The sequence below is a fragment of the Toxorhynchites rutilus genome, chromosome 1, assembly GCF_029784135.1.
Source record: "Toxorhynchites rutilus septentrionalis strain SRP chromosome 1, ASM2978413v1, whole genome shotgun sequence".
Classification (NCBI taxonomy): Eukaryota; Metazoa; Arthropoda; class Insecta; order Diptera; family Culicidae; genus Toxorhynchites; species Toxorhynchites rutilus.
The window spans coordinates 22,443,224-22,455,853 of NC_073744.1; the positions used below are offsets into that span (position 1 = coordinate 22,443,224).

General features: G+C 36.6%; 1 protein-coding gene across 6 annotated transcripts in view; it reads left to right on the forward strand.

Annotated features, from left to right (window-relative positions):
* LOC129764286 (ABC transporter G family member 20) overlaps positions 1-12,630 on the forward strand; it is a 158,596-nt gene that overhangs the window by 106,895 nt on the left and 39,071 nt on the right. For 4 of the 6 annotated variants that reach the window (XM_055763232.1, XM_055763258.1, XM_055763239.1 and 1 more), the window contains exon 2: positions 9,659-10,048. The exons of the other annotated variants lie outside the window; for them this stretch is intronic. Coding sequence is in view for 1 of the 4 variants with exons in the window: in XM_055763258.1 (XP_055619233.1) it covers positions 10,038-10,048 (11 nt within the window). In the remaining 3 variants the exon portion in view is untranslated. The remainder of the gene's footprint in view (positions 1-9,658; positions 10,049-12,630) is intronic. 6 annotated transcript variants of the gene reach the window in all.

The following is a 12,630-nucleotide window of genomic DNA, read 5'->3' on the forward strand; positions in this document are numbered from 1 at the left end:
AGTGTTGTTCGTTTGAAGAAAACTTTGAAGGCCTCCACGGTTGAGTTGCACGAATAGCGCGTGTGTGTGCAATTAGCACCAGGCTCTCTGAAGGCAACGGAGCTCTACTTCTCCACAGAAACTGAGCACGATCACGCGACCGAGGGTGACCCCGGGGGGAGGTGGAGCTCTAATGCCACTGCGGCGTTGCCTCAGCTGGGGTTGCTACCTTAAGCTACCTGGCTGCAATAAAATTAAAACAGACAACCTTAGCTAGATACAATTTCAGCGAGCTTCAATTGAATAATCGGCAGCCGACACATCGTATGCATAATAATAGTGCCAAGCAATTTAGCCATCAGAAGGCGAAGCAACTCTCCTCATCAGCGGACGACAGAATCGGATTTTTATAAAAAAAAACACTTCGTACTTGAGTACTTGAGACGGTTGGCTTGGACTAGTAGTGCTTCTCCACATACACATTTGCACATTTCGAGTGTGCACATATATGTAAATATGCGCCGCGGTACAGCTGTTCAGTTTTTTTTTCATAATAATCTTGCTTAATTGCTTGGCAGGTTGGAAGGCGCTTGTGAACGGGACCACTTGGAAAGAATGTGGTTTTTATTTCATATACACCCAGCAATCAAGTATCAGCGCAGCTGGCAATCGTTTAATTCTTATCACGAAGCAAGTGTTTTCAATGATTGAGATACTCATCTCCGTCTTCAGAACCGATGGATCTCAATGCTCATGCCGCCGACATTGTAGAAATCGCGCGCAGAAATCCTTTCGAATGCAAATTTCCGATCAACACATCCATTCGCCGGTTACGAAAAAGATCGACTTTCGATTCGCCCCCGGGCCTCCATTCTGCCGCCCAGGTTACCACCGCTGAACGCAAACTCTAACTTTTAGCCACTTCTTATTCTCACCAAACACTTCAACCCGGCGGATTAACTCCCCTTCTCATCCCCCATCTCGCGAAAAGTGACGCAGCAAAATCGCTGGGCTGCAAAATTGCTCAACGCGCGAGCGGTTGTTTCTTGCTTTGGAGCAAGAAATAATAATAAAAACGACCGAAGCATTATTGGCAAACTCGGTGTGCTGTGGCCATTACATGTGCAAAATTTCAATTCCTTTCGGCCGCCGAGACTGTGTGCTGGTGTGCTGCCACAGTGGCACCGACCCATTTGGCTCTGGGTACCCGTGGTTTGGAGTTATGGTTTCACTATCTCATCTCATTTTTAGTTGATGATGAAGATGAGCGTTAGATGAAGCGCGTCAACGTCTTTGCCCATTACAAGAAGATCTATTCATGGTTTGAGTAGAAATTCAATTAGTAACAGAAGGTATGATTATTGACACGATGGTTCCGTCTCAGCTTCTTCTTCATGTCTCCACAAAACAAACAAAAAATCGAGGGGTTGTATCAGAGATACGACCGTTTAGGACGTAGGACTACGCAATATTTTTTCTTTTGAAATTTATTGGTTTATCATTTCGGATATTATTTGCGAATACGTCGAAATTTCATAAATAACTGTTTAGTTAAAAAGTTCCGGGGACCGGGGACTGAAAAGGTTTAATGGTTTGCGTGATAACGGCAATGATCCTTTCTTGTTTGTACGAGAACAATACACTAATTGATCATATGTCGCAATTTGTTTCTTTATATCAATGCATGCATTGCACTGAGTATATCACGAGAGGCATCTTCCGTGCATCGATATTCAACAAGCATCAAACACGAGTCTAACAGATGAACACTTGGATGGTTGTGTTAACCCTTTGCGGTCGTATTAAATTTTGGCATGGGTGTCGTACTGATCGGAATTATTTTTCCTTGAAAAAGCAGTGATACTTGCAAGATTATGAAAAATGAACATTTCCTTATTTTTTTTTGAGAACTATATATATATATATATATATATATATATATATATATATATATGTATTAACTTAACAATTTATTTGAATGTGATGTTTCTATATAAAAAAAGATTTTGTCGCTTAAGACTATTTTGCGATTATTCAAATAACATGAGACATTAATGCAAACAGTAGTTCTGAGCTCCGTATTGATTCGTGAACAGGTTCACTAGACATCTAGCTTCGCTTAGCAAAAGCATAAACTGATACTTGGTTGAGTAAAGTATAAGATTAGCATGGTTTCTTGCTGTGGTGGCTGAGAGCAGACAAACGAACACAAAGAGTTAATTGCAATGCCAGATGCACTTCAAGTGAAATATATTTTTTGAATGTGATGTTTCTATATAAAAAAAGATTTTGTCGCTTAAGACTATTTTGCGATTATTCAAATAACATGAGACATTAATGCAAACAGTAGTTCTGAGCTCCGTATTGATTCGTGAACAGGTTCACTAGACATCTAGCTTCGCTTAGCAAAAGCATAAACTGATACTTGGTTGAGTAAAGTATAAGATTAGCATGGTTTCTTGCTGTGGTGGCTGAGAGCAGACAAACGAACACAAAGAGTTAATTGCAATGCCAGATGCACTTCAAGTGAAATATATTTTTTGAATGTGATGTTTCTATATAAAAAAAGATTTTGTCGCTTAAGACTATTTTGCGATTATTCAAATAACATGAGACATTAATGCAAACAGTAGTTCTGAGCTCCGTATTGATTCGTGAACAGGTTCACTAGACATCTAGCTTCGCTTAGCAAAAGCATAAACTGATACTTGGTTGAGTAAAGTATAAGATTAGCATGGTTTCTTGCTGTGGTGGCTGAGAGCAGACAAACGACCACAAAGAGTTAATTGCAATGCCAGATGCACTTCAAGTGAAATATTCGCTAGCATTCACAGCTCGAGGGAAAACATTAAACACAAAACGAGCAGACTAAGCGACCTTTTTTTTATCTTCGCTTATTTTTCGTCGGCCTATTTCCGCCAGTTTAGTGCCAATCACCGACATCCGGGAGGCGACTCCACCTGTTCCTACCTATCAGACTCAACAACTCATGGGCCGGGCCAACTTCTTTTACTTCCCTTCCGAAGGAAGACGTAACCAGAGATTTTTCGCCTCAGAAAAGAAATCATGTAGTGCAAGTCCTGTAACATGTCTTCTCGGTCCTCAAACCGTCTTAACATATTAAGGACCACACGTTTTGGGGCAAACATGAACGCTTCATTTGTTCGGATTCCACGAATGAGATCGTTTCCTTCGATGTGGATGAGACGAAGGCGAGTCATCGATAGGCCTTGTTAGATTATTGGCAAGCCAAGGATTTAACCTTCAGGTATAGAAAACACGAGTTATTTCGTGATCCATCCGTAACAGACGGAATGCGAAACACGAGAAATCTCGTGAGCGGTCCGCAATGTGTTAAGAATTGAATTAAAATCGTTGCCGCTATTCACAGCAAAGTCACATTCTCTATTGATTTGCTTGGCAAAATCCAACCTGAGGCGATCCTCGACGAGAAAAGGGTTCTGCTAGCTGCAGACTGTTTGATGCTGTGAAACTTATAACGATCTCCTTCTTCTTGAATGGCGTTAACGTTCCCTGTGGAACTTTTGCCGTCTCTACGTATGCATTAGCATTAACGTCATTTATTAATAACTTAGTTCCGATTTCTTAAGCCAAATAACACGCCTTGAATGTATCCCGAGGGGCAAGCTCTAGAGTACACGTGACCACAGTGCAAGTCGAAGGAAACTCCTCTGACAAAAAAACCCCGCTCAGAACGGGAATCTAACCCGAACACCCGGCATGATAATGTGAGACGCTAACCACTCGGCCACGGGTGCACTTAACGATCTCTAGCGAAGATAAATTACCCTTCGTTTTTACATTTTTTCTCTAAGAGTCACCGAATTTTGAACCTCTAAAATCTGGAATTTGATATCCGGGAAAATGGAATTCGCATCCGGTGATCTGTATCTGGAACCTGAGTGCGGACTTTGTATCCAATATTCAGAATGAGAATTCGGAACCGAAACTTTAACTCGAAATAGGTAAATTCCAGTGGCATCTCGTGAGTAAATTGACTAGATGTGCACTTACACGGTGACCAAACAGTTTTACTCAAAACTGCAACTTGGTTGGTGGAAGCGATGGATGCCGCTCTCATAAAAATCTTGGTCCTTATTAGCGGAAAACTCTACCAGTAGATTTTCACAATCTTCTTTTGATATCAATTTCTTATCACTCAGGAAGTTTTGCAATACGAGCATAAAGTAGTAATCGCTCGGTGCCAGGTCCGGACTATATGGAGGATTCATTAAAACATCCCAATCAAGCTCCCGGAATTGTGTGGAATTGCATTGTCCTGATGGAACACAACACATTTTTCACTGACCAATTCTGGACGTTTCTAAAATAATAAAAAAAATGCGCGTATTGACGAATTTCATGCCAACTCGACTGGCCGTTGGCAGCACCATTTCAGATAGCAGTGGGTGGGTGTTAAACAGTTGTGGGTGTAAAAACATGCGTCGTTCAAGCAACTTTGCATACTTGAAATATTCGAAAAATAATTAGACTACTTTTAGGAAAAAGCCAATTTTCTCTCTCAATTTTTACAAAAATTCATAACATGAAACCATGATACCTACAAAACTCATGCCAAAGGATTAAATATAGGAAATTGTTTAAATTTTTACAAAAAAATATCAAAAATTTTTGAAAAAAAATTCACTGAAAAAAAAGTTATTTTTAAAATTCAAATTCATTATTCTCAAAAACGTATTTTTTTTTAAATTCCCAAAAATATATATATGAATAGCCCTTATAATTTCCAACAAGTCGTCCATACATCGGAAGATGGGCACTTTTACAGAGAAAAAGTTTTTCTAGCAACAACTTTTTTATATTTTCTTTGAAAAAATACAACTAATCCTAATTTTGTTTAAAGTCAAGATAGTGATATAATGTATTTGACAAAGTTTGAGATCTTATTAAAATATGAACTTTTGTCGAAGACGTCATCAGTTATAGTTTCTGGAATATAGAACATTTTTGTATGAAGACTCCTGAAAAAAATAATGATTTGCTCGTAACATTCTTGTGTGTAAATTCTCACGTTTGACATGTTCTTGACATGTTTCTAAATAGAGAAAAGTTAGCAAAGCATGTAAATTGCGATAATTTATACATAAAAATGTTACGAATTAAATATTAATAGTATTTTTTCAAAGAAAAAATACAAAAAGTTGTTCGAAAAACTTTTTCCATGTAAATGTGCTCATCGTCCGATGTATGGAAAACTTGTTGGAAATTTTAAGGGCTATTTATATTTATTTTTTTCAGGTTTTTAAAAGCATATGATTTCGAGAAAAATGAATTTTAATTATCAAAATATTTTTTTTAATGATTTTTTTTCCAATAAATTCTTTGATAATTTTTAATGAAAACCTAAGTAATTTCCTACCTTTCATCCTCTGACCAACTTTTTGTAGATATATACTTTATAGTTATAGTTTTAGATTTTTCGAAAAAAATGGAGAAAAATCAAAATTTAAAACAAAACTATAAAAAAATGTATCAGACCAACAAAATTTTAGTCAAAGAATGGAATGTAGGAAATAATTTTGGTTTTCAGTTAAAATTATCAAAGAATTTTTTGGAAAAATATTTCATTGAAAAAAAAAGTATTTTGAAAATTAAAATTAATTTTTCCCGAAAACGTATGCTTTTAAAATTCTGAAAAAAAATAGATTTAATAGCCCTTCAAATTTCCAACAAGTTTTCCATACATCGGACGATGGGCACATTTACATGGAAAAAGTTTTTCGAACAACAACTTTTTCATGTTTTCATTTGAAAAAATGCTATTAATGTTTAATTCGTTACATTTTTATGTATAAATTATCGCAGTTTACCCGCTCTGCTAACTTTTCTCTATTTAGAAACATGTCAAGAACATGTCAAACGTGAGAATTTACACACAAAAATGTTACGAGCAAATCATTATTTTTTTCAGGAGTCTTCATACAAAAATGATTTATATTTCATAAAGTATAACAGATAGAAAGTTAACGTCTTCGACAAAAATTCATATTTTAATCAGGTTTAAAACTTTGTCAAATACATCATATCGCTATCTTGGCTTTAAACGAAATTAGGATTAGTTGTATTTTTTCAAAGAAAATATAAAAAAGTTGTTGTTAGAAAAACGTTTTCCCTGTAAAAGTGCCCATCTTCCGATGTATGGACGACTTGTTGGAAATTGTAAGAGCTATGCATGCATATATTTTTGGGAATTTAAAAAAAAACTTTTTTGAAAAAAATTATTGTTTAAAATAACTTTTTTGTCGGCGAAATTTTTTTCGAAAAATTTTTCGGTATTTTTTTGTGAAAATTTCAATAATTTCGTACATTTCTTCCTTTGACAAGTATTTTGTAGGCATCATAGTTTTAAAGTTATATTTTTTTGTAAATAATTAAGAAAACAAATTTGGTTTTTTTTAAAAAGTAGTCTGATTCTTTTTGGAATATTTGAAGTATGTAAAGTTGCTTAAATGAACCATTTCTTTACATCCACAACATTTCACTACTATCTGAGATGGTGCTGCAAACTCCTAAGACGAGTTGACATGGAATTCGACTATTTTACTGTTACAGTATCGGCACCATTAACACCATTCACAATTTCTGCGACCTGGCTTGCATTTTTGCCTTCATAAAAGAAAAAGTGTAAAAGTACCGAACTTTCTCTTTGTTAACTTCCCTTGTTAACATTTTGAAACTCACAACTGAATGGAACAATCAAAAAACTGCAATAGATTTTTTCTAGTGTGGTGTTTTTAGTTTTTAATCACCTTTGCACCGAGCCTAAACTTGACATTGTATGACCGATATTACGCGAGATTTTAATCACTAAAGTCAGCTGCCGGGAAAATAATGGATTACTTTTTTTCCAACTCAATATATTGAGCCCGCGTGAATAAAGTGCAAATTGAAATGCCCGCGTGAATAAAGTGCAACTTGAAATGCAGTAGGTTCATTATTGAGCGACGATTTGTCATTGAGAGTTGTAAGTATTTGATTGACACATACTCGCCAAGAAAACTGAACATCGGGAAGTGTTTCGCCAACTGCTTTGCATGTTATAATTTATTTTCCAATCTTTCGAAGTTTCATGGAAGAGCATCGAATTGATTCCATAATTTGTGACGCCTTCAAGAATGATTCGATTAGTGAAAAGCAATTGCTGTTAACGAACCTTATTCTGAAAATTGTAAAAATAAATTGCGATTGGATTTTTAACAACACTCTCATATTTGTTGAAAAATAAAATGCAAAGGAAAAAAAATGAATCCACTTTTCACAAAGAATGTCAGTGAACACCAAATCGTCATGGAATTTGACATATCTCATATCGTTTCTTTTACCTTTTTTTTGTATCCGTTGCATATTATTGTTGCCTTCTATATGCTATCGTAATAACTGTCCATGATGCTCCATCTAGGCGATTTATGCTCGGACGAAGATGAAAATTTATCGGTTGGTGTTAAATTAAGATTTGAATAAAGGTTGATGGTTTCGTTTTAAACCATTTAAATTATTAATAATCACAAAAGAAACAACAAGAATTAATTACACGCTTCTGAGGAAGCTGAGATAATATTTCCTTTTCCGGAGGAATGAAAAATCAATCAAAAATGCCCTTTTTGTTTCCGGTTTTCATGTTCTCATGCTTAGTCTGTTAATGAAGCCTCCGGAATTCGATGAAGGTATCTGTACGCCCTTCATCGTTTCTTGGTCTAGTTCAACCTTGGATCGTGATGCACAAAGTCTACTGTTTTACAATTCAATCAATTAATGACAATCAACGTGACTCAACCGTTCCGCAGGATCACTTTGTTCGCCCTGAGAACCCATCTCGGTAATGATCGTCGCTGAGTCATGACGATAAACAAAATGGCATTCGGGGTAACACATGCGATAAAAGGCACCTACTTCGACTTTGATCTTTCTTTTGCTGTTGCCGAGTAGACAAGTAGTGTTTCGAAAGGTCACCGCGATTGAACCGCGAAAAAAAACGCTCCGAAAACGCTCTCAAACCTTGGAGGAAAGATTAAATTCGCAAGATTGAAGCGCTTGGTAGAGGTTAGACTCCGAAATCAGTCACACATTGAAAGCAGCAATTGCTCCAAAGCGCAAGACGGTTTCCGTTACACAAATGTTTTATTTATAATCAACCGACCTTGTCGTGGGGACCGTGAAGCGAAGAAGATGAAGACATGAAAAAATGATCCACAGATCATTCAGAGATTTGACGAATTCGGCTATTGCTGCTCCGCGCTCTATTTCCGCCAACCAACCAAGGGCGATCGTAATTCGAAGTGACACACAACCATCGACCGGGCCAACATCATTTCTGGGTACACGAGAACCTCGTGAAGTGGTACTTTCAAGATCAACTGGTAGAGCTGGTGATGGCGTACGGCACTGTTGCAACGAGCAGTTATTGCCTTACTTTTAAATGACAACTAGTTCCGATCATGTGTGTGCGGCTCGCGTGTGCGTTTCCCCACTTACAGCTAGCCAAGTTCGATCGGCAAGTGCTGCCAGCGCAGTGGCTGCTGGAATACCAAAACAACAACAGTCCTGTCAGATTCTGCAACACGCCACAAAGTCGTCAGGGTGCACGCGAACTCGAGTTGCTTTCATGTTTATCTACTGTGTGAGTGTGTACCTCCTAGCATCTCGTATATGTGCATGTTTGCGCCATTGCTAAATAAACGAGAAATTCCAACATTTTCACAATACCGCGGCGACCACGACCACGTTAACTGCTTGGTTGCAATTTCGACATTGATAGTCGAGGGTACTCGAAGGTACCACTCTCTTTACCATGCGCGTTGCCGTTGGATTTATTTATTTTTCTCGCGAATCGCGTGAAAGAAATCAACAGTAATTGCATCGCTCAATGGTTATTTGTAAGACACGCCCCCGCTCGGGGATTTTCACCAGATCAATTTACGATTGCTTTGCGGTATGGATTGCAAAAAAAAACAATACAAAAGCAATCGCAAATTACTAAATTACTGTTATTTTCGGACAGTCACGAGGAGTCGAATACTACTATACCGACCCAACGATGACGTCCAGCCGGATCTACATTCTTCTCTCGCAACCCCATGAAACCCGAAAAAAACCACTGCTCAGAACCACTAACTAACCAAGTCGTCGTCGTCGTCGTCTGCACGGCGTAATGAGATTTAAATGTTGTGATTAGTATGCAGTTAATGCTGCCGCCATACGGCCAACAAGTCCTTCGCCGCTTGAATTCTCTGCCCCTCCTCTCGCTCTCGCTTTTTGCTTACTTTAATTTACTTTACCTCACTCACTCTCACTCCCCCCGAGAGCCGCCTTACAACATGCTTCGCCTCGACTGCGTCGTGGTGGCCGCCATGGGGTTCGGCCGTATTCTCGCTGGAACCGCGACTGAGAACAGAAGTGTCCAAGTGTCTATGGATCGAATCGAGAAGGCCCACTCTGCCAAACAACCACTAGTGGTATCTACCGGTGCGTGGCGCGAACTCTTTCTGCCAAATGTCAGTCGAAAGCTGTGTGCTCTGGTGTGTGGCGTGTATGTGTACACGTGAAGACAAACATAGTGTTTTATAGGCGGCGGGGTGGAGAAGTGTGAGAAAAAAACCCTCCCAATCATCAACAACGATTTTTATTTCTTTTTATACAGTACGGATGTCATCAAATGTCAGTGCCAAAATAGAAGAAAAGTAATACAATACAATAAGAAGAATAGTGTATAGTGTAGTTAAATTGTTCAACGTTCCTGCCCTTGAATTATTTGGTTACCACATTGGATCTAGTCGAAGCAGTTGAGAATAGAGAAGAGGAAAAAAAATTCCTGGCGCCGACAGCGAGTGTAAAAGAATATATAAAACAACGAGAGAAAAAAACATATATTCTGACCTCGGATTATCATAGTGACATTTCCGCGAACGACCGGAACTGTTGGGCCGGTTCGGTGTTTGAAGTTTGAAGTTTCTACAACTCTCAATTTGGCACCTGTCCGTCCAAATCAGCAAAAGCACGTGCGTCAAATACATGACAACATGTTGATAACGTAAGTAGTTTTGGAAAATTCACATAGCGACAATAACGGAATCCGTTGAGACCAGTTCCTAACTCCGAAAGAACGACGATTGTGTGTAGTCTAATCCTGAAGGACGATAAGCGGAGCTGTTTGTCCACTTACCTCACGTATAATTGTTTATTGTATAATTACTAATGGAAAGTTTTAAGTCAACATGTATTTGGGAAATGGAAACAGTATTTCTAAAGAGTGTAAACAGACTCATGAGAAAAACCAGTAACACGTAGTTTGTGCTTAGAAGTTTGAGGTGTTGATTATTGATTGATTAAGTTTCCTGTGAAATGTGATTTTTTTAAAGGAAAAACCACTATAATTTGGTAATTGCTTCTGACAAACATGTCAACATCGAATTACGATATGGCATATAGATTGCCCCGATGTGCCCAGATCTGTATGTTTACAGTGTGTCTCAGAATAGGTGTCACTGAAGTAAAATGTGATTACATAAAAACATAACAACAAAACAACCAAATGCAACCTTTTTTCTCTTTCAATGACACATATCATAGTAATGTCCAGTTCAATTAATCCAGTTAAAAACTGTCCATTTTTTCTTCAACTGCCTCGCACAAACTTTTTATGAATCCGTCACAGCTGACATGTACCATATCCTGAGGGATTTTTTTCCCAAATTCTGACCTCATCGAGTTTATTGAGTTGTACCAGAGCAATTCCACACCAAATCAGCCGAAAACGGCAGATTTTTACGCGACCCTCTCCGATTTAATTGAAACTTTCTACATATGGTGGAAACTACCCAAAATCACAAATCATATCACCAATTTTGATTACGACTAATTTTTATAAGGGCGTATGCAGGAGCATTAATTTTTTTGACGTGGGACTACGTCTAATCTGAATATAAGGGGGGTGAAATGAAAACCTAAACACAGAACATGCAGGAAAAAATGAATGATTTCGAATGCTTTAACTCGAACATTTCTTGATGGATCGGAAAGATTTTTGCATCAATTGATAGGAAATATTTCTACGCATCTATTACAACTAATAATATGTCATTTTTCCTGAGATAAGCAATTGAATAACAGTCTACAGTCGAGCGCTTGTGGGAACTTTTGTTTTCCACCGACCAGGGTTGCCATAATAAAATCTGTGTTTTTGATCTAAAAAACTTTCCTTTCTTAGTTATTTTCCAAAAAATCTGTATTGATATCTATATTAAATATATAAGTTAAGTTTTAACTTTATTATTATTGTTTGGCATAGTTATTATTGATTTGACGATTTTGACAGTATTTGCGTAGCGCCAGCAAACGTATACACTGTACAATGTTTCATTGAGAGGTAATGAAAGTTTAAACCGTTACCGGGGAATGCTTATCTACAGTATGAACGCACATTTAGTTTTCGCATTTGACGAATTTCATGCCAACTCGTCTTAGGAGTTGGCAGCACCATCTCAGATAGTAGTGAAACTTTATGGGTGTAAAGACATGGGTCGATTAAGCAACTTTGCATACTTGAAATATTCGAAAAATAATTAGACTACTTTTTGGAAAAAGCCACTTTTTTTTCTTAACTTTTTACAAAAATTTATAACATAAAAACTATGATACCTACAAAATTCTTGTCAAAGGATGAATTATAGGAAATTGTTGAATTTTCACAAAAAAATACCAAAATTTTTTTGGAGAAAAATTTCGCTGACAAAGAAGTTATTTTAAAAATTAAAATTCATTTTTCTCAAAAACGCATTTTTCTAAAATTCCCAAAAATATATATATATATATATATATATATGAATAGCCATTACAATTTCCAACAAGTCGTCCATACATCGGAACATGGACACTTTTACAGGAACAAGTTTTTCGAACAACAACTTTTTCATGTTTTCTTTGCAAAAACTACAACTTATTCTAATTTTGTTTGAAGTCAAGATAGCGATATACTATATTCGACATAGTTTTAGATCTTGTTAAAATATAAACTTTTGTCGAAGATATCAACTTTCTATATTTTATAGTTTTTGGAATATAAGTCATTTTTGTAGGAAGACTCCTGAAAAAAATAATGTTTTGCTCGTAACATTTTTGTGTGTAAATTATCACGTTTGACGTGTTCTTGACATATTTATAAATAGAGAAAAGTTAGTAGAGCATGTAAATTGCGATTATTCATACATAAAATGATACAAATTAAACATTAATAGTATTTTTTTAAAGAAAAAAAAAAGAAAAAGTTGAGTTTTGAAAAACTTTTCCCATGTAAATGTTTCATGTTTCTTTGAAAAAATAGTATTAATGTTTAATTCGTAACATTTTTATGTATAAATTATCGCAATGTACATGCTCTGCTAACTTTTCTCTATTTAGAAACATGTCAAGAACATGTCAAACGTGAGAATTTACACACAAAAATGTTACGAGCAAAACATTATTTTTTTTTCAGGAGACTTATATTCCAAAAACTATACAAGATAGAAAGTTGATGTATTCGACAAAAGTACATATTTTAACAAGATCTAAAACTTTGTCGAAATCAATATATCGCTATCTTGACTTTAAACAAAATTAGAATAAATTGATTTT